General features: G+C 29.9%; 1 protein-coding gene across 11 annotated transcripts in view; it reads right to left on the bottom strand.

Annotated features, from left to right (window-relative positions):
• Window positions 1-321: 321 nt before the first annotated feature.
• Window positions 322-22,593, bottom strand: part of brp (ELKS/RAB6-interacting/CAST family member bruchpilot) — a 38,407-nt gene continuing 16,135 nt past the window's right edge. Inside the window, exons 2-19 of one of the 11 annotated variants that reach the window (XM_089221516.1) lie at window positions 19,187-19,336; window positions 18,993-19,089; window positions 18,696-18,802; window positions 17,090-17,350; window positions 15,529-15,696; window positions 14,240-14,407; window positions 13,008-13,964; window positions 12,763-12,915; window positions 12,510-12,698; window positions 12,106-12,245; window positions 9,830-12,032; window positions 9,332-9,589; window positions 9,081-9,274; window positions 8,909-9,008; window positions 7,248-7,481; window positions 6,003-6,151; window positions 2,547-2,700; window positions 322-2,439 (exon numbers count right to left, since the gene is read on the bottom strand). In XM_089221516.1, the coding sequence (XP_089077642.1) occupies window positions 2,380-2,439; window positions 2,547-2,700; window positions 6,003-6,151; window positions 7,248-7,481; window positions 8,909-9,008; window positions 9,081-9,274; window positions 9,332-9,589; window positions 9,830-12,032; window positions 12,106-12,245; window positions 12,510-12,698; window positions 12,763-12,915; window positions 13,008-13,964; window positions 14,240-14,407; window positions 15,529-15,696; window positions 17,090-17,350; window positions 18,696-18,802; window positions 18,993-19,089; window positions 19,187-19,336 (5,742 nt within the window). In that variant the 3' untranslated portion in view covers window positions 322-2,379. Of the gene's footprint in view, window positions 2,440-2,546; window positions 2,701-6,002; window positions 6,152-7,247; window positions 8,007-8,908; window positions 9,009-9,080; window positions 9,275-9,331; window positions 9,590-9,829; window positions 12,033-12,105; window positions 12,246-12,509; window positions 12,699-12,762; window positions 12,916-13,007; window positions 13,965-14,239; window positions 14,408-15,528; window positions 15,697-17,089; window positions 17,351-17,765; window positions 17,906-18,695; window positions 18,803-18,992; window positions 19,090-19,186; window positions 19,337-22,593 lie in introns of those variants that run through there. The other 10 variants (XM_089221518.1, XM_089221517.1, XM_089221519.1 and 7 more) reach the window with 10 other exon arrangements.

The raw sequence follows: 22,593 nt of genomic DNA, 5'->3' as shown, positions 1-22,593 counted from the left end.
GTGATTTTTGCGCGAAAAATGCATCGTCGTCGGTTCCATTATGCGGAGCACAAGAAAAGAGAGGACGGAGACGACGATAATAAAGTAATATATTATAATAATATAATATAATGGTGTGGCGATGTAGGACGTGGGTACATTTACAGGAGGATAATGTATAATATAATATATATACATATACATCTACCCCATACACACAATAATAGGTAACGATACGCGACCCTGGTGCTGCAGCTATAGTCGCCTGTACATCGTGGGAAAGCAAGAATAATAATAATAATAATATGTAGGACGAAATACGGGTAAAAAAAAAAATCAAAATGAAAATCGCTTAATTTTTTTTAACTTTATTCATATGAACACAATTCCATATTTTTATGATATAACAATGATTCATAAAATTTTAACCATAACACATTATAATATTTAACATAATCGCACATAGTCTCCCTACTATAATAATATATAATACCTATATAATATTTTGTATAATATATATTAATAATATTGTATGTATAATAATTTTATTATTTTTTTTTTAGGTGGGTGGGGATGGGTGAGGGGTTGTTGTGAGTCCCAAACGCGCGCGTCTTCCACAGTAGTTATTGCTTTATAGTTTATATTATAATAATAACATGTTAGTATACTGACAACATACACGAGCGGTCGATACTCGATACGATAGATGGATTTTTCTTTTGCAAATAAAAATTGTCTTTTAGTTTTTGTGTTGGGGTATAACGACACGGATAACAGAGCGGTGGTGGAACTCGTCGGTGGTGGATAATTATTATACACATCAGTTCACCTATACGTAAAATATTGCTTGCACACTTTATGTGTGTGTGTGCGTGTGTAACTGTTCGAGAGTGGACACGTATGAGTGTTGGTCTAAATAATATTATCGCTATTATACGTGTGTAACCTACGAAAAAAAGCTCCACGACAATACTATATTTATAACAACTATAAAATATAATATAATGTGTACAACATATATGTACGTTCCAATTCACATATTTTCTTTATTCGTACCGGTACGACAAATCGATACTATATTATAATATAATATATTATAGGCGGACAAATTAATGCAAAAAAGAACAAACAGCTGATTGATAATGCATTTGGCTTTAAATTTGAATTTTTCTATTAAGAGTAGGAAAGAAAATGCCAAGCGATGGAACATAATATTTTACTCGAATGAATCTGTGTGCAAAACAAATTCGGGAGTGTTTTTACGCGATAAGTTATTATTTAGTAGTATTATATTTTATTATAATATAATTAATTGTATTTATTATTAAGCTAACCGTATTATTAATAGTATTAGAAATAGTTTTAATAATTTGTATACAAAATTATTCTTAACATTGTGGCTTAAATGTATCATAATAATATTATAATATGACTTTGTGCTTGTTTTTGTTTAAAAAAAAGATCTTATTCGATTTCGTTTAGCGAAAAACAGCAACGATTTGTAATAAATAATATGATTTTTGTTTTTATATACAGTCCTTAAACGCACAAATATTTATAGATTGTATAGTATTAGACGACGATCGGCGCATGTAAAATTAGAAAAAAAAACGATCAAGTGTACGATTATTTGCAGTTTCCAGGAGTCCTTCGACGAGTATAATATAACGTTTACGTCCCAAAATATTGTAAATTTAACGATATCAACGCATTCATGTAACAATATTTAACAGACAATTAAAATACGATTAAACGTAGGAAACATCAAATAATTCGTGGACGTTTCCCAATAAAAAAAGATCCGTTTCAATACTGAAGATGTGTTCGCGAGGGACGTTTTTTTTTTGTTGCGCAAATCGCGGGCAGGTAGTTTTACAGGCATTATACATTTATATAAGTATATCCGTTAGTTGCCATAACAATATTAAAAATTAATTTTTTTACGGTAAAAAAAAACATGGAGAAAAATCGCGACCGATAAAAATCATTTTTCACTTAATGGCTATTATAGTAATAATTTATAAGAAACACGGTTCGTTGCGGTTAGAATAAAAATGCGCGGTAATAAATATTATTAAACATAATTTTAACTTTTTTTCGAAAGTGATGCATAGTGAAAAATAGAAAAAAAGTATAAAAAAAATATACATATAGTAATATTATTTACTAGGTAGTACTTGATAATATAGTTAAATTCTAAAAAAAGTATTACCTATATTTAAGTAGACATTTAAAAATGATAATTATATATAGGAACTAATGCGGGACAGGTTTATGGGTTTTGGATAGACTAGTCCGGCATTAGGTAGGAAAACAAAGACAGCTTATCATCCTAACCGTAATACTCGTACTAGACTAACCTAAACGACAACATTATAATTCATAACAATTACATATATTTCAATAATTGTTGTTTTTCGCGTTCGCTGCCTCCTGGAGGAGTTCAATGGCCGTTTCGGTCTGAAAATAATAAAACCAGTAACATATATTATTATTTTAAGATAAAAATTTGTTTTTGGTAAAGAAAACATGTCGAATATGTTATTATTTTTATTAATAACATTCACCTCTTCATGCAGGCGTTTTATCAGTCGGGCCCTGTCGGCTTTTAAGTGGTCGATCATATCAGTTTGCTTGGGTGTATCGCGATGCACACCGTTAAATTCTAATAACGCTAGATGTGCGTCTTTTTCGCTTATGGCAGATTCCAAGGCTTCTTGCCTGAAAATTATAAATATAATATATAAAATATTTTTACAAAACCAATTATTGAAAGGTTTGAAGAAGCCCACCCAAATATATTGGAGGTGTTTTATTTTCTTGTATACAGATTTTTATAGTTATATAAATATAGGCAAAATATATTGTTATAAGCATTCAGCCAATATCATAGATAGTGACAAGGGGGGGGAGGAGAAGTGATTAGATTCCAAAAAAATGTTATATGGCCCGGGGCTCGCCAAAATTAAAATTAAAATTATTTGATTCATTTGGTGTAAGTAGATTATTGCCCTTTTTGTATAGTAATTAATAGGTGTCAATTGCACCCATTTATTGAATGGGTATAATTTAGTATAAATAAGAGCTCTTAGGACTGTATAAATTTGAATTTAAAAATAAATCACATAATGTACTTATATGAAAACGGTAATGAACGGAGACGGTGTTCATTCTAAGGATATTTAGTAATATTTTATAATACATTTATATGACTATTAATAAATTATTTTCTTAATTCGAATAGGTAGGTTGAATTAATTTTTAACAAAAATAAATAGCATAATATTATTATATAACAAATAGTCTGATACCTATTAATTATTTTGATATCATGTCTAATATTCATTATTTTTATAATTCTTAAATATTACTAGCTATTTAAGTTATCAACTTATAACTTTTTATATCTTCGCTTTACTTAGAATCTAAAAAACATTTATGTACCTTCAATTTTGATGTAGTTGCGTTTTTAAATTTTTGTTTAACTTAAAGTTGGAAGTGCGGAGGCCGAAAAGTCGAGGTTGTATAAAAACTTTTTTAGAAATTTGAACTTTTTACATCATATTTTGTATTACGCACCTTTTTATTTACGTACAATTGGGACTGAGGTATATACATTACACATGGTATATTATTTTCATCTGGTTTTAATGTTTGAAAACAAAATTAATTGATGAGCACGCGGCAGCCTGAAATACTTACGAGGCAAAAACTGTACATTAAAGAAAAAATATTTGATATTTGTCCATTCAGATGAGGTTAATTCTGATTATTCGATTCCAATCAAAATCTCCAGTGTGTTCAAAATATATCATAATATAGAGATAACAATTTAGACGTGAAAATGTCCTAAACGGAAACAAAAATTACTTCTGGAAAGGGTTGAAATATAAGTTTAATTACTACTACTACTACTATTACTATATATAAACTCGTAAAAGTCAAACGACCCATCGGTGTAAAACAATAGTGTAAAACAGATAGTTAATTATTTGCCGATGCTCGGTCATCTAAATGATTATGATGATCATAATATTATACAAATTATGTAATATTTGTGTTATCAGATGAAATCGAAAAACGAACAATTATGCTGTTACGCATAATAGTAATATTATTATGTTTTTCTCACGCGACCCGAATGTTAAAAAATATTCGACGTCTGTAAGGTATATCTAACCATCGTGCTGTCCGTATGTACTCGTATTTGGTCGAGTTGCATTATTTCTAACGTACCTAAAACTACGTAGGCATTGCAGCAATACGCTGTAAGTACGTTCAGCGAATATATAATAATAATAATAATATCATTACTAACATTATTTTTATTATTATTATAACACTCTATTGTCGCGCCGCCGCACGCGATCGTCGGAGATACGTGGTCGTCGAACAATAGCAAAGGGTCACGGTTACAGAATATTCTGGACATTCCGCGTCACCCCACGTCCGACTTACGTTATTTCTCTTTTTATTTTTTTTCTGTGATTTACCGATAACGTCGTCGCCCTGACAAGTGTGTTGCACAGTCATACAACGACTATAAGCGGAATCGTCAATGACTATTGACTCAGGTCTATCATACCTACCTACCGAGTGGTTTTTGCCTGTGTTCTACGTTCGGAGCTCTTCAGTGTCTTTGAATTTTAAACGTCGATGTTTTACCATCGTGTTATGATATTGTACAAAGGAAAAGTGTCAAGGTTTTGAACAGAAAAAAAACCAACAAAGTTTATTCGAGTATCACGTTGACAAATCTGTGTCTCAGTTTCGATATAGGTAAGCAAGGCATCTACACAAGGGATACCCACACGAATTCACGTGTACACTCTTGTCAAGATCGATAGCACCCATCGGTCGGATTTTCATTGTGTGTATGTGTTCGAGTGTCACGAGTATCGAATTTCATTGGCAAGTTATAATAATAATAATTAATTTAATTGAATGACCGAAAAGCACACTGAACGCGAGTACACCTACTGGCTACGACCAAATCTAAACCACTATATTATAAATTTTAACTTTAAACTAATAGTTTTTCTGCAGAATCGTACCAAAAATGTATTGTATTCTGTAATATGTATAGATGATACATATATAATATGATATATATGATTTTTGAACTAATACTATTATAAGTGGGCGAATTACTTTTTTAATAAGCGTTTTTAACCATTAACTATTTGAAATGGAAACACGATTTGTTTTTTGTAATTTAGGTACTTACTACTAACAAAGTTATCCCGACCATTTTTAAGGAGTTCAGTATAGGCAATTTTCTGTAAAATTGCACGTGGGTCGTGTAAATGGATGAGTAAATTATCATTAGTTTGAGTAACTGTGTATAAAAAATGAATAGTCGAGTGTTTTTGCCAGTGCACGTATGACGTATGTAACGATTATAGGTACATAAAATAAAAATTAATTATTTTGTTTTTGTTTTTGGTTATATAAAGATCAATATTTAGTCAATCATATTAACTAAACTAATTATGTGATAGAATTTCTGAAAATCTACTTGAATTTATCCTAAAATTTACTTGAAAATGGCTTTCTTAAATTTTTTAATTAATTATTTAACTCCAATATTAATAACATTTTAAAGTTCTTAATATCCATATTTTAAAAAATTTGTGAAGGGTTAAGGAGTTCAATTTCAAAAAATTGGCAAATTAGAAATTAGTTTTCGAAAAAACATCGTGAAAAATGTAAGTAGGTTTTCAGAATTTTTATCCGATGTCTAGAATGTATGGTATAGTTGGCATAAGATAGTTCTATTTTGGTAGAAAACAAAGACAGGGTCGAATCTTTTTTCTGCAAGATAAAATAAAGTTTGCAGTAAAAGTAAACCGTTTTATATTGGCTCAAATAAATTCTAATGCTTTTACTTATTTGACATTTTTGGACTTTTTTTGATGTCTTTATTACCTGTTTATTTCAAACAAGGTAAAACTATTAGTTTTGTTTCGTGCGTGTTAAAATATCAGAAACAAATATTCTATTTGTTTTACACGATTACGTACCTCAATTGCGATAACTCTTGAAGTTTATTTCTCCTCTCAGACTGAAGACTGAATAATTGTTCTTCTAACGCCTCCAGTCTCTTGTACAGCCCACGACAATTTTTGCATTGGCTTTCTGCCAAAGATAATCGCTCTTCCAGTCTACAGACCTATTTAATACAAACAATTATTATTATTTGTCTAAATCTTTTTAAGGGGTATTATATAGTTTCTATGTAAAATTGTAAAGACAATCTTCTTTTAACAATATTCATTAGATTAATGTGTCGTCCACCTAATGTTGCACTTTTACTACTATTGAACGAGAATATCATCATGTTACATCGAAGTTGTATGAGAAAATTAAATTAAAATATTTTATTAAATTTAACAAAAGTATAAAATAATAAAATATGTTCCATTTAATATAGACACGACAATAATGTGTACGCCTTAATATATTTTTTATAGGCAACTAAACATACACGTATATTATACTAGCTACCCTGTATGACGTTATCCGTGCTAAAGTTTTTTTTTAGAAAAGAAAAATACATTTGTAAAAAATATGTATGGTATATTAATTCTACTAATTTTAATAGAGAGTAATATTATAGTATGTAACCAATGATAACTATTTAAATAAAAAAAATATAATGTTTTTTGTAATCTAAACAAAATGCATGTGTGAGCTAATCTTTAGTTACCTATAGGAGTCGACAAAATTAGAAAAAAATCTTTGTGATATACTCTAGATGTAAAACCGACTAGCCTGAGGTAAAATTAAAAAAAACATATCTAATAAATCTAGGTTTTAGTGTTCACGTTTAAATCGTGCTTTTTTCGTATATAATCAGTTTCTCAAATTTAACTAAAAATACATTGAAATATAAGTCAAAATACCATAGTTATCTGAGTCAATAGATACAATATATAGCTGTGTTACTCTACATCGACCGAGAAAACATTTTACAAATTATTTTCTATTTTTACTAATATTTTATGTTATACCTACTTAAGATTCGAGTGATTAACATGGAAAAAATTCTTATTATTATTGTGCTGTTTTATACAAAAAACTTTTTATGTCTATATACATTATACAGCATAAAATTATTATTTTAAACATCATTATAGGTATGTGTATAAAATGTCTAACTTTTTCCTGCCTAAATTTTGTGTCAAAAATAACAGTTGTATTTTTTTTTTTATTTCTATAAGTGGACCGTTTCGTAATTGTCTGCTATAATTTACTATAGTTAATACCTGATCCTGAATGTCTTTTCGTTTGATCTGCTCTTGGAACAAGTCGTCCTCGCGTTCCGATATGATCGTTACGCTCTCTTTTAGCGCTTCCTGAAGTTCTTCGATGTGATCATTTTTAAGCTGTATTACATCCAACAATTCTTCCAGTTCTTCTGCGAATTTGCGTTCTAGTTCGCATTTAACGTGTTCGACGTTGTCGATTATCGTTCCGACGTCTTCTGGTAGGTCTATAGTCTACGGGAATGGACGTACGGGGATGGAGTAATAATAACAAAAAATAAATATAGAAAAACAAAACAATGGTAACTACAAAAATAAGAGTTCAACAGCTGGCCCTTCTTCTAAAACAATTAACCGGATTATAACACTTTCTTTCCTTTGGATTTAATAAATATTTACATTATCATAATATAATATAATTAAATATGAAATTAGTTTAATATTCAAATCGCAATAGCGAATTCAACGAGGTAATATTTATGTATGTACAATTTTTGTGATAAAAATAAAAATAAAACAAAATAAAATAAAACGAAACGAAAACAATTATTCAATAATAGTAAACAAATAAATTAGTTTTTTTCAAACTTAACTAAATTGTGACAGCACAAACGGTTTACTTTTTGTAATTGAAATAAGTCTTATGATGAGATATGATTTAAGTAAAAAATAAAACAAATTAAAAAAATAATTATTTGTTTATTTTTTTTTTATTTTTGTTTATTGGAATAGTCCTTTCAAAAAGGTTGCAGGGCCAGGCTATGTACGCAAAAATAAATAAAAAATAAAAATAAAATATAACCAGTGGAAAGATCAAGGAAAGGTAAGATAAATAATTTTGGGTTAGTACAGTAATTGTTATCATATTATGATTAAATATACAAATTGTTTGAAAACGACGCCATACGATTTATTATTATTAAAATTTGATTTTATAAGCTCATTTAGGACATAATATGTAAATTTCATTTTTAGGTTTCATATACGATATTCGTATTTTTTATTTAATTTTTCTTGATTGGTTAAAACAAACAAGAAAAATCAATACATTTTTACGGTATTTTGAAATAATAATGTTTTAAGCGTTTTACAATGGTTGAATATTTATTTTTACTAAGCGCTTTAAAATGTTTGTACTCGATATAATTAAAAATGTTCTTATGAATATTGCTTTAGATACTCATTTTTGCATACAAATTATTTCAACGTAAAAATAAGTTTGAAACAAACGTAAATCCTAATCAAAACTTCATACTACAGTATATTATACCAAATTTATTAGTAAATATTTTATACTTTAAAGTGCAAGTTTAGATGTGATTTTAATGGAAGGATACGTATTTATCTATAGTGTAAAGTTTTATTTATTTTAAACGAATATTTTCTATTTATTATAGTGGACATAAATTTAAAAAAAAAAAAAATATACTAGGTTAAAAATAATATAATAACCGTTTACTTTTAATATCTGTAAACTTGATACCTAGTTAAAAACCTATAAAAAAGTTTTTAATTTTATTAGTGGTTACTTTAGTAATAATGTGTTGTACTAAAGTTTAGAGCGATGACTATTTTATTAGTAAAATCGTTTAATATAAATATATTAGGGATCGTCAGCTAATATTAATGGCGTCGTTTTCGAATTGGACTATTGATGTTACCTCATCGTCTTTTTTCGGTTGTCTCGAAGGGTGTGGCTGTTGCTGCTGCTGAGATGATGGATGTGGTACTCTCATCTTAGATTGTGCATTTTTCAAAGCTCTAAAAATATGTTAATACATTTAAACATAAACATAAAAAAACATGAAATCAAAATTTGTGTTGTGTACGTACTCTTGCAATTCTCTAATTTGTTTCTCTTTCGCATTTTGTTCTTCCTGACCCATTTGCACTACTTGTAGCAGCCTTTCCATATCTGTCTGCGATCGACTAGCCTCTTCCTTGGATTTTTCCAATTCTTTTTGTAAACTTTCAATTTGGCTCTGTAGTCTTTTGATTACATCACTGTCCCCAGCTTGTGATTTGCCCTGAAATATTGTCATTTTTAAAATTAAATAACATTTTAAGATGGTAGTAGAACTTACTTTGTTTATTTGAGATTCTAAAAGGTCCAAATTTTCTTTTCGTTTTTTTAACTTGGCGTCTAATTCCGCTACGTGTTTTTCTTTTTCTTCTAATTGTCTTGACCTACCATCGACACTTTTTCTAAGTTCTTCAAGCTGTCGACGTTGCGCTTCTAACTGTCTTTTCTGTTCTTCTAATTGTGCTTTTAACGAATTTGTTTCTTCGTTTGATTTCGATGCTATTACTTGTGCTTTCTTTTGAGCTTCTTGTAATTCAAGCTAATTATAATAATAAAAATAAAACCATTAATATCTAGTTATTAAGTATAAAAGAGCAATAAATAACGGGGGAAAATAATAATAACGAAGAAAAATAAAAAATTTATTAAAATAAAAATCATAAATGATAAGTACATTCAAATAATAATAATAATAATAATTTATTTATAAATAAATAATAATCTTGTATAATTTGGATTGAAATAATAATACTAAGTGGATATAAACCAATTGGCCAACCTGCTTCTTCTCAAGTTCGTTTCGAATCTGTTGATTTTGATGTGATACTTTATCTTTTTCTAAAGCAAGGTTTTTGAGCTCACTCTGAGTATGATCTAGTTCGTCCAAGAGTTTTCTTACGTCTTCTTTCAAGGCATTATCGTTCGACGTTGCCGAGATTTGAAGTTGTTTTTCTAGCGAGGTGACTTTAGAAGTGTATTCGTCAGTTTTTCGTTTATTTTCAGTCTGAAGAGCTTGCAGTTGTTTTTTAAGCTCGGTTATGGCAGCTTCCTTACTGTTTATCTGTTGTTGGGCGGTCTGTAGTTTCTTTTGGAGTTCTTCAGTCATTATGCGTTGTGCATCTATAGATTTTTGTAAATTAGTTCTTTCACTGTCCACTCCTTGATCCCGCTCTCTTAATGCCGCTTGCATTTGTTGTATAGCCTGCTGAAGAGTTTTTGTCTCTTGTTCTTTGATCGCTAAGTTTTGTTTGCAAGTATCTAATTCTTTATCCTTTGTTCTTATTAGATCTCTTAAACGAGAAGAGTCTTGTTCACTACTCTGTTTGGCACTTGTGTCTTGGTTTCTGAGCTCAGCCTTTAATCGCTTAACTTCATCCTTTTCTACTTCCAAACTTCTTTCGGAAGCTTGTAATTTGTCTTGGCATTGTAACAACACTGACTGAGACTTCTTTAACATGTTTATTAACTCATCTCTTTCAGAAGTTACTTTCTTCAAGTCCACGTCAAGTTTAGACATTTGTTTTTGTGACTCTTCCAAACGCCTCTCACTGTTCTTCATCTGTTTCAACAGCTCTTCTCTCTCTGTTAGTATGATACTAGAACTATCCAGTCGTGATTTCCATTCCTGTAATTGTTTTTCTTTAATTTCTAGTTTTTCCTTGAGAACTTCTTTTTCCCTCAATGCTTGATTCAAGTCTTGTTGAACCTTGACAATATTTTCTTTTACGTGATGTTCAGCATTTGATAATGACATTTGTTGTTGTTCTAGTGCTCGTTTTACTTGATGTAGCTCAGTTTCTAATTTTAATTTTTCTTCAGAAATCCTGTGACATTTTGCTTGACTTTGTTCGAGACGGTCTCGCAATCGATCTTCGGACATGGTGCGGTCGAAATCTCCAAAGTCTTTGCATGTACTTTGTGACCTTCCTAATACGGGTTTGTCTCTCATAAACCTATCATAATCTCTTTCTGGTTTGAACTGTAATAATTCCGCTTCAACACGAACTAAATCGGTTTTCAATTTTTCATTTTCCTTCTTTAGTTTATCTACATCCATTTGAGTTCTATAAAGCTCCATTTCAGTTTTTTCTTGTGATTGTTTGGTTTTTGCATAGCGATCTTTAGTTCTTTCTAAGTCAAAACTATTTTGCTCTCCAACCGTAGCAATTTCTATTCTTAATTTATCATTGTCTGTTACTAGTTTGTCACATTTCATTTGTAACTTTTCATGATCTAATATGAACTTTTCATTTTCTTTTTTAAATTTAGCATATTCTGATTTACTCTTTTCCAATTCCATATTTATATCATGTATTTTATCTTCTAGTTTCTTACACGTTGACTGTAGTTTTTCAGATTTTTCCATTTCTTGAGTATATTTTGTTCTAAACACTTCTAATTCTTCTTTCATTCTTTCTTGTTGTCTAACTGAGTATCTCTCTGCTTCATCTCTAAATGTAGATGCCTGTGTTTTATATAATTCAATATCCGATTGTGATTTTTTATACTCAATCATAAGTTTGTTGTATTTTTCGGATATTTTTTCCAGTTCAATTGAAAGTTTATTTACATCCTTCTGTTGGTCTTCGAGCAACACTTGTGTTTTAGAAACTTGGGAATGCGCTCTTTCCATTTCGTACGCATTATTCATAGCTTCTGTTTGTAACTTATCTCTTTCTGCTGACAGCCTTCTTACGTCCATTTGTAATTTGTCACATCGTTCTTTCATCATGTCCAAGTTATCCATTAGGTGATCTTTTTCGTCTTTGAATTTGTCTTCTATGTCTTTAGTCCTTTCTAATTGAATTACTAGTCTGTCATATGATTCCTGTAGCTCTTGTATTTCGGATTTAGATTTCCTTTGATCATCCCTAGCTTTCATAGCATGTAGTTGTAGTTTTTCCATTTCTAATTTAACATCATCTCTTTCATTCTCGACCGTTTCTAAAGATTTCTTGACTTGGTATAGTTCATTTTGTAACCTAATAATAATAATAATAATAATAAATAGTATTATTGGTTAACTATTTATAACTTTTCCCGTAAAATTGTTACCTATCGTATTTCTCCATAACTCTATCTAACTCATCTTTAGCACTATTTTTGTCTTGTACTGCTTCGTACATGGCTTTTTGACATTTTTCAATTTTTTCCTTTAGCAAATCAATTTCATTTATAGCATCTTCTTTCTCAAGCTGTAAATAGAAAAAAAATAAAAACATTTGAGCAGATGATGATAATAGTAGCTATAATAAAATGCAAACTTAGAATAAATAAATGTTTATAGTATAATTAAATAATTATCATTTTAATTTAATGTTATGTGAGTAAATTTAACTTAAATAGCAAGATTAAAAAGTTTTAACTAATTTAATCGAAACACCTAATTAATAATTTAAAAAATGATGAAAAATCTCTCATAAATATTGTAAAAACATGAGTTGTTTAATTAGGTATACCTGTGTTTTTTTAAACATCGATTGTGCTTTCTCAAATCTTTCTTCGGTGAGATCAAGTTCAGCTTGGATTTTTTCCTTTTCTCTTTGGTATTTCATTATTTGTGAATGGAATAGATCAGCGTCATTTTTATTTTTCTCACTATCGTCTAATAATTGATTTTTCTCTTTCTGTAGCCTGGCTACCATTGACTAAAACAATAAAAGAAAATTAGTTGGGATAATATATTTATTTAGTTTTCTACGTTGAATTTACTTGGCTGATTTCGTATTTAGCCTTTAAGTTTTCGAACTCTGTTTGAATAGCTTCCTTGTCTTTTTGTAAACGTGCAGCTTGTCCTAGTGCTTTGTCTAATTGTGTTTGAACATTGGTAAGCTCAAACGTATTTTGTTCCTTTTCAATATGCCACTATATATATGTGTGTGTGTATAAATTTAAATTTATTTAGATTTGAGATATTAAAAAAAAATATAACAAGAAATATGTATATTTTAAATTACCTTTCTGAGTTCACTCGTAGACTTATTTAATGCATCTTGTACTCGATCGGTTTCTCTTTGTGCATCATCTAACATCATTTGTAATTTTTCTTGCTGAAGTTGTGCTTTGCCTAATGTGCTCTGAGATCGTTCTAATTCTTCTTTAGTTTTTTCTAACTCTACCAAAGCTTTTTCTCTTTCAGCGAGGATTCTAGTTACACTTGATTGATTACGCTCATATTCGTCCTTGACATTATTAATGTCACCTTGGGATTTTTCTAGTTTCGTAACTAACCTATATATCTCGCCTTGAGAAACCTCATGTTTTTCTTGTAAAGTCTTTATTTCACCCAATAGCTTATCATTATCGGCTCGAGCTATGCGGAGGTCAGCTTGTGCTGCTCTCAAATCTGCAAGTGCTTTGTCAGCTCTGTCTTGTACTCTATCCATTTCTTGTGATTTGGTCAGCGTACTTCTACCGAATGTCGTCTGTGATAATTCCAAATCTTGCCGTAGTTGTGCATTTTCAAGTTCTAATCTGGCGAACTTCTGTCTCGTATACTCCCAATCTGCTCCACTTCTATTCACTTCACTTGACGCTTTTTCTAATTCAGCTTTTGATTTTCCAAGTTCACTTTGTGATTGTTCCAAACGTTCTTCCAAACGATTTTTTTCAGAATTTGCTCTATTTAATCGTGTGTGAATCTTTTCGACTTCGCTTTCCAATGCATGAAGTTTTAGTTTGAAGTCAGCGATGTCTCTTTCATGTAATTCTCTTTCTTCTTGTCTATCTTGTTCAGCTCGATCTCTTTGTTCTCGTAACTGGTTCATTTGTTTCTCTTTGTCACCTATTGCCTCTTCTAAACTTGTAACCGCACCTTCAGATGAGCATTGGTGTGCTTGAAGTGACGCCAGTCTCGTTCTGGCCATTTCCACTTGGTTGTCTTTTTCTTTTAATAAGTCTTCCAAATTTTCAATCTAAAATGTTGAATACAAACATAAGTTACAATTACTGTAGTAATCGTAAGCGTTTTAATAAATCTACTTACAATAATACTGTGGTGGATATAATAAGCCGAGCAAAACAAACCTTTGCATTTAATTGTGTAATACAAAACTAATAATAAATAAATAATAAATAAAATGAACACAACAAATAATAATACTTTAACTGATTTTTGATAACTAAATACAAATTATACTATTAAATAACTACAGAACGCATGGCAAATAAAATATAGATTTACTCTTACTTTTCTTTGTAAGACATTAATTTTTCTATCCTTAATATCCACGTGATCTTTGAGTTCGTTGATCTCATTTGTCACTCTATTTTTTTCTTGAGTAGCTTGCAAAGCGGTTTGTGTTTTTTTCTCAATTATACGGTTTTTTTCTTCAAGTCTTGAACGTAATTCTTCAACCTGTCAAATTTAAATAATGTAATTATAAACGCTTTGAATAAATTTATTTATCTCTGAAACCTACGAAAATATTGTTTATGAATAAATAATTTTATATAATTGAAATTTTAGTCAAATTCCTAACATAATATTTTCTAAAACGACTATAGTATTGCTTGTCGTAATATTGTTTTGTGTTGTAACTTTTATAATATAATAATTTTGCACAGTGCTATAAAAATTGTATGAGAAATAAACATAGATAGAAATAGAGAAGTACAATCATGCATATAAAATAAAACCATTACAAATTTAGATTCAAATAAAACAGATTAAACTGTGACGACATTGAAAATATATAAATAATTCATTTATGAAGTTACTCATTTTTCAAAATACCTTTTTTTAGTTTAGTCAATAATATTGACTCAATATTATTTTTCTTTTATTGTTTAATAGCCAATATAATGATATGTTTTTTGTATCACTGATATTCAAACTCACTGTCTTAACAAATTTTGACTTAACTAATTTATTTCAAATCGTAAGATATATTTTTGATTTAAAAATTAGTACATAAAATATTTTTGTTGAAACTTTTTTGTCTCGATTGACATTTTATAATAATATGTTAAGTTTAAAACTGTGATATTACGATAATAGAATGTACATAATGCTTTTATATTTTTTAAAATGATTATTAATAAATAATGAACTATAATATTGTATTTGATATTAAATATGTATTGATATATCTAATGTATAGATAAATTACTTGGTAAAGAAATACTCAAGTAAAACATATAAATTATATAAGTATAGTTTGTAAATCAAAAGTTGTTAAGGTTTTTAATCATAGTGAGCTATAATAATATATTATAAAATACAAAGAAGATATTAATTGAATTACAAATAGCTACTTAGTAGTATTACAAATTAGAATTTAAACTATTAAAAAATGTAATGTAAACCCTAGATATTATTTAGAACACGATGCTGTTGGTAGTTCTAGATGCCTGGTTTACCTTATAAATATACCTAAATAATTTTTGATTTATTTCTTCCTTTTCACTTTAGGTTATAGCAGCTTAGTATGCATTTGGAAAATAACCCAAATGAGAAATTGATTGTATAACACTTACGTCCGCTTGTAACATTGTGTAATGTTCTTCCTTTGCACTCAATGACTCTTTCAGCACTCCGATATGTCTCTGGTAGTCGGTGTGTTGTTCTTCCAAAGTTTTCATTTTGGCACTCATGGCCACAATCTCTTGATCACGTCTTTGGATTTCCGACCGGAACTCTTCTAACTGTACACGATACCAATATCACATTATGCAACTACAGCGGGCTGTCATATCCTCTCAATGTCACTCAAATGAACGCATTAGATAATATATTGTTTTAGCACACACCATTATACGGGGAATCGCTAATATAGTATTATTATGGTAATGACTTCAGGATGTGAACATCGATGAGAATGTTTTATTCATTGTAATCATGCATGGATACTAAATAAAAATTAAATGAATCTTAAATATATCATGTTTTATGAAAGGTCAGGTTATCTAACATGCTTTAGCAATGTAAATTGTTTTCAACGTAAATATTGTGTCTTATATTATAATGTTATGAATATGATTAATTTATTGTAAGAAAATAATTTAAAGTAAGGACTTAGTACCTACATGTTATTTAAACATGAATATTTTGTTAAAAGGATTATTGTATTTATCTATGGTATTTCTAATAATAAACATCTCCAGATCAATTATTAATAACTTTCAATACATGTTATCCAATTGAGTACTCAAATATGCAAATTCAATAATAACCATTGTTACTTTTTAAGAAATATTTATTTTCAGTTGTTTTTAAGTTATTAATATTTATCTCATTATTACTTAACACCCAACTGGTAAGTTGGAGTTTAACTGTTAGGGATATTTTTATTTCAATGTACCTTTTAAATTAAAAATAATTAGATATTGATAAAAGTTTTCTAAAAGTAATAAAAAGTTTATTGGTATATTTTAATTTATTAAATAAAATTTTATAGTAAATGAGTTTATTTAATTTATATTACTTATTTTCAATTATTTATATTTTTATAAATACAATTATGATATAACATTTTGTTTTAAGTAAGATACCTGGTGGCTGGTATATCATATTATATTATTTACACAATTTTATCTAGTATTAGATTACAATTTACAGGTATATTGTTATTGTTGTTGTTATTACTATTATTATTATTATTATTATTATTATTATTATTATTAGATTGCTCTTACCTTTTATGTGATGAAGTGTAGCACGCTACTAAATAAGCAACAATCTAAATCTACTTATGTGCTTTACAAATAATAAAATATTATCGTTATCCAGTCTGTTTATAGTTAAAGTCACCTATCCTATTATATTCACCCGTTATTATACACCATAAACGTTTTTTTTTTTTTTTTTTTAACGGGGGCTGTATTTTTGGTAGGAGGAACACAACAGCTCAAGTCCAAAAAGCATTCCAAGGGTGGTTTGAAAAGTTAAAAATAGTTTAAAGTTTCAAATCAAGATCGTCACATTATATTGCAGATGTACCAAGAAGTTGAAAAGTGCATGACATACAAATGGTGAAAAACAAGCAGGGTCAAGAGATGTCCGCCGGAGTCGCATGCGGTCAGTCCGTTGGCTACTCACTTGGTGCTTGAACGCTGGCGCTGCCGCGAACTGGACACTCCTGTCTAGCACGTGGCCTGGCGACCCGGCGTACAGTCGCATCCTATCCAGTTCCTGTTCAAGAAGACCAACTTCTTTTTCCAATGTCGCTATACGAGCATCCTTTGTCTCCAAAATGGCCGTGAGCGTGCCACTGGAAGCCACCCCCACGTTTTGTGTCTGGTAAGCTTTTTCAAGCTCCATTTGTAGTGCTTTTAGATTGTCATTGGTGGCCTTTAGGTCCTGTTTGGTCGAATCACAAACAAAAAAATACGTGTTTCACAAAAAAGGGTTTTGGTTCAGAGTGGAATACGTAATAGTATCTAGCCACCAATCGCCCCCAATCAAAAAATAAAAATAAAAATATCCATTTCAAGTGTCCTCATGCAAGTTCTCGGACTATTGGACGGAAGAGACCACCATTACCGGAGGGACGTATATTGTGGTAGGTGACTGGTATCGAGAACAGGAGCCCATTTACGAAACACGGTCCGGCATGCAAGACCCAATAAGAATCAATTTATTCTTAAAAAAATAAAAATAAAAACTATACGATAAATCGAAAACAATTTCTCGAATGTATTCTAATCGTTTGTACGTTTGGGTTAATTATTTTGTTTTTTTTGCATTGTGAGTGTGGTTCTGTGTGTGTACTCACGCGCTTCGTACTGTTGAGTTCCTGATCCCGATTCCTGATAACAGACTGGAAGTGGTGGACAAGGTTTTCACTCTCTAACAGTCGTGCCTCTAAATCAACTTGACGGGCCTCTAATTCAATCGCCTCTACCACTTTACCACCTACAAACATCCAAAGCAATTACATATAAAGCCATCGAATTACACACTAACAAAAATAAAAAATAAAATAAATAAATAAATAAAAAAATAATAATAATAATAATAACTACTTCGAAGTTGGTAATTTATCTTGGAGGGGTGTTTTATAAAATAAAAATAATTATAAAATGCGTTTATAGTGCGAATCTACTACGAGTTCTTGGGCTGGTAACTCTAAATGTTATGATAATATTATCACAATATATTGTATGATGATGACTTTTTTTTGATGAGCAGGAGAGACGAGACATTAAGACGCAAAACATTTTGGCACAGTTCTTTCGGAAAAAAACGTAGCATATGTTATGTCCATAATATATTTTTATAAACGACTAATTTCATACCTATACATTCATTAAACCGATTCAGTGCGTTAGACCTTGGAGGCCTAAGTTGTCCCGTCTTAGTCTCATCGTGTGAATAAAATAATTACAAACAATAAGTACGTACATATTATTATATATTAATGAAAACCATATTAGAGTTGCCAACCGGCCCGAACAAATCAACGTACAGCAACATTACAACAACAACATAAAAATAAATAAAACGTCTATTAACACAACTGCAGCAAGCTTGGTAAATTATTATTTAAGTAATAATTGAATAAAATAGGCGTTTCGTGTGGTATATTATACTATATAATAATTCTGGAAGTAGTGCATGTGTGTATATATGTGTTTGGTGTGCTTAAGAGAGAAAAAGAGAGAATATTCGTTTTTATGAGAAGATACAACAAGGCAAAACACACTGAATTGGCTGTTAACTGAAAGTTCTGATTGCGAACGTTTGAAACGACCTGCTTTTGTGCCATCAACTGCATTTGCTGAAATAACTGTCTCTCCTCCTCCTTGCCTGCTAAAACAAACGCATCTTACATTTTGCCGTTAAACGTTTTATTACTTTAAAAAAATAAAAATATCAAGTGCCATATTTATGTTGTGTTGTTATTATTATCACAATTTTTTTTTTTTTTTTAGCGTTGAACTGTTTTCAGGTGAACAGTCTTAACAACACAGTAATGCATATATAACATATTACTACTCACCAACGCCTTTATTCTGGAGCATATCCAAAAGCTTCTTTATACTATCATCTCTAGACTGTAAGGTTTGCTTTTGCGTCTCTATCCTGAGCTCTAATTCCTGTAGACCGAAATTAATATTATTACACGGGGACTCGCACCATTGTCCGGACAACAAAAGGGGTTTTATAATATATAGTGTTTATATTTATAGGTACCTTGATAGTCTCTCTGAGGATGGCCACTTCTCGGGTCAAGTGGTCGTTTTCGTTCAACAACAATTCTACTTGCTGCGTTAGTTCCATATTTGGCCCCCGCATTCGCATTCTTAGCTCTTCTTCCAGTTGACGTACCAACATCGATTGTTTCTACAACAACAAATAAAAAGCGTTAAAATTAAAGTGGTCGCCGTACAAGGTATCAATATTTATTATTTGATATTTAATGCATGATTATCAACCTTGCACTTAAATTGACTGTTGTACGAGTGTTAGTTATTTGATCGCAACACACAAAAGCGTTTGTGTATGATAAATAATAATCATCGAATTTTATGAAGGAAACAATACCCGGTCGACCAATACACATTAATACATTATTATATACAGCCGTTTTCTTGCCGATGTTACACACTTTCAATGGGCGCCTATATGTCTAATCCGATTTTCTTGACGCGTAGGTAATCCCCGGTATACAGTTTTATAATTGCGGGCGGCAATCCGGATTTTAGACTACGATTGCGGTACTTTGCGTTTATAAGACTTTTACTGCCCGTGCTCGGCGAGTCATTATTATATCATAATAGTGTGTCGCACCATTTACCGGCCTGGATTTAGTTTCCAACGAGATCTGGTACAAAAGTACGGAAAGTACAATATATATATATATATACAGGGTGATTTTTTAAGCATGCTCGCCCCATTTTTATGCTTAAATTATGCATATATTCAAATTTTGATTTTTGGAATATTTAAGTGTAGTTAAAGGCGATATTTTTGAGTACTTAGATTTTTCACAACTTTTAAGGAGTATCCTGTAGCGATACCAACTTTGGTTTTTCAAATGACAACCTATATGTTTTAAAGCAAAATGTGATTCAGATAATTTTTCTGAAAATTTTGACATATTGCAATCAAAATTCGAACGAAAACTTCCAGAGTTATTCTACTTGAAATACTAAGGAATAAGGATAAAAGTCTAATACTTAAATGCCTACGTTGTAAATGGATACGATAATTATAATTCGGTATACAATATAAAAATAAAATATTTGTTAATAATCACTACTTATTACTAAATGGCCAAATATTGCATCTGACAATTTTCAAAAGAAAAGAAAATATGAATAAAATAATATCCTTTTTATTTTATCCATGTTACCTATACCTTATAGGCAACGTTAATATTTGTATAGCATAGGTATACCTACTTATAATAAAATACCGAACAATAGTGTACAATAGCACAAATGCGAAATATGTACGTGTATCCATTTACAACGTAGGCATTTAAGTATTAGACTTTTATCCTTATTCCTTAGTATTTCAAGTAGAATAACTCTGGAAGTTTTCGTTCGAATTTTGATTGCAATATGTCAAAATTTTCAGAAAAATTATCTGAATCACATTTTGCTTTAAAACATATAGGTTGTCATTTGAAAAACCAAAGTTGGTATCGCTACAGGATACTCCTTAAAAGTTGTGAAAAATCTAAGTACTCAAAAATATCGCCTTTAACTACACTTAAATATTCCAAAAATCAAAATTTGAATGTATGCATAATTTAAGCATAAAAATGGGGCGAGCATGCTTAAAAAATCACCCTGTATATACAGTATAATATATATTTTATAATATTATATTGTTTGAGAATTTTTTTTTTGGTCGGGACGTTTGGTCCGGACACAAAACATGTAGGTACCTATTGCACAAACGACGACATTTTATAGTATTATAATAACTAATTATATTTCACAAAGGAAAAATTATAATTTATAATATCGTAACACGATATCACGCTTGACTGGGAAAAAAAACAAAAAAAAACGATATTATCGTGAGTCGGGTGGAGGAGACGCAATGCGCTGGGTGTGTGTGAGAACTAATTCGGCTCATACGTACTTAATATTAATTTGTTACATATAGCTCTAACACGGTAGCGTGCGGCAGTTCGCCGAAGTCTAATAATTGTTTTATTTTTAATTTCACATTGTTCGCGCGTTTGACCGGAGAAAAGTTCAAGGAGACAATATTGTAGTTAATACGATATTTTGCACGAGTCTCCCGCGGTATCGTGAAATAATCACTAAACAGGAAACACCTAAACTGCAGCATACGTGCACACGTCACTCGATCGAAACGAATACGGCGTATGTAATATATTGTTTTGTTGTGGAAATGTTGACTTATAAACAACATGTCCGAAGATAATAATATAATAATATTACTCGCTGTTGTGCAGAAAAATCTCTGATACCCATCACAAGAAAACGAACAATATTATAAAAATCGTGACGAGTATTGCCCATATTATGTTCGCTATAATGGCATATATTTTAATATTATGATATTTATATTTTATAACATCACAGTAAAATGCCATGACGTTATCGTCATCGTTCGGTTTGCGAGTGTATATTATATTAAGCGGAGCGACGACAACGCTACGATGTCCCCCTCCTATAATATTACTATACTTGATGTCATATAAAGGATTACGATTTATATATGGATATTGGTGCCTTTTTTTTTTTTTATTTTATAAAGAAAAGTTTACAATGACTGGAGCTGCGCTTGAAAAATGACGGGATGAATAAATATTTTTAATTTTAAAAATATATTGAAAACTATTGAATTTATTGAATATAAGTTTTGATAGATTCAAAATAAACTTCCTTATCAAATCAAACATATTCGCATTTTTTAATCGAACCAATAAAAGTACCTATTAATTTTTGTCAGTTGCTAATAAGTCTTGTTTTGACGAACAATTGATAGGGTTTTCTGGGGATTTAATTGTAATGCATGCCTGTTTATTATTGTATATTTACATGATAGATTCATGTTTATAATATATTTAAACATTTTAAACAAAATAATTGTTAAATAGGTATACTAAATTAACCTAACCTATAATTTCAATTGAATAAAATCAGCAATTTTTGTCCTTAACGATAAAAGTTTAAAAATTATTAAATGAATTTATTAAAGCTGAGACTAAAAACCAACTAATATAAGCTTGCATGCAAGCTTGTTTGCAAACACGATTTGTTTTAAAATATTTTTAGAAGTTTTTCATTTACTTATAATAAACCTGGTAAATTAATTAATTAATCGTATATATTTTTATTGCATATTTTTTTATCACATCTTAACAACGTGCCAAGGATATTTTACTATTTTATATCACATACAAATCCCATAGTCCTCTAATATAAATAACAACTTAATATCATAGTATACTAGCTATATAGTATATATATACACATCTTGTCTGCAGTAAAAATAATTGCTTGATTATTAATGGACCCATCCTCGATATTCGGGCGTGCCTATTAATTATTCTTCTGTATGTCGACCACGGTCTCGCTCCTTATATTTTCAGCGTGAAGGCGTGTGTCCGAACG

This window comes from Diuraphis noxia, unplaced genomic scaffold, assembly GCF_037042655.1.
Source record: "Diuraphis noxia isolate RWA-SAM2 unplaced genomic scaffold, SU_Dnox_SAM2 contig0002, whole genome shotgun sequence".
NCBI lineage: Eukaryota > Metazoa > Arthropoda > Insecta > Hemiptera > Aphididae > Diuraphis > Diuraphis noxia.
The sequence above is the reverse complement of the archived record's forward strand: the minus strand, read 5'-3'. Positions and strand labels throughout refer to the sequence as shown.